The 446-nt window shown below is 64.8% G+C and overlaps 1 protein-coding gene across 1 annotated transcript in view; it reads left to right on the plus strand.

Moving 5' to 3' along the window:
* The window catches only part of MST1R (macrophage stimulating 1 receptor (c-met-related tyrosine kinase)), an 11,999-nt gene that overhangs the window by 8,778 nt on the left and 2,775 nt on the right, over window positions 1-446 (plus strand). The window contains exon 13 of the mRNA XM_009891304.1: window positions 87-249. Within this exon, the coding sequence (XP_009889606.1) occupies window positions 87-249 (163 nt within the window). The remainder of the gene's footprint in view (window positions 1-86; window positions 250-446) is intronic.

The raw sequence follows: 446 nt of genomic DNA on the forward strand, positions 1-446 counted from the left end.
CGACTGGCCCGGGGGCTGCCCCGGAGCAGGGGACAGTGGCTGAGCCCCCCCCGCCTCCATGCTTTCTCCATTCCTTCTCCTGGCAGCGGTGGCAGATGTCACATCTGCAAGGAGTTCATCCCGACGAGGAGGCCCCCTCCGCCCCACTTGTGGGGCAAAAATCCCCTAGAACAAGACATGGGAAAAGAGGAGGAGGGGGCAGTGATGGGCATCACCCCCTGGCTGCGCATCCAGAGCTCGGGATGGGGGGTGAGGACAGGATTTGGGGATGGGTAGACAGACAGGGGACACTCGGGGCAAGTCCAGCACGGGCAGGTGATGCTGAAACATGCCACAGCCCCGTGGCCATGGGCAGCTCCTCTCCCCGGTCCGTGGCCGGCCACGCAGGTCCTGCAGCCAGCGCCGGCTTTAAATAAAACCTCCTCGGCCGCTCATTAAGCGGCGCC

This window comes from Charadrius vociferus, unplaced genomic scaffold, assembly GCF_000708025.1.
Source record: "Charadrius vociferus isolate BGI_N301 unplaced genomic scaffold, ASM70802v2 scaffold758, whole genome shotgun sequence".
NCBI classification, from domain to species: Eukaryota; Metazoa; Chordata; class Aves; order Charadriiformes; family Charadriidae; genus Charadrius; species Charadrius vociferus.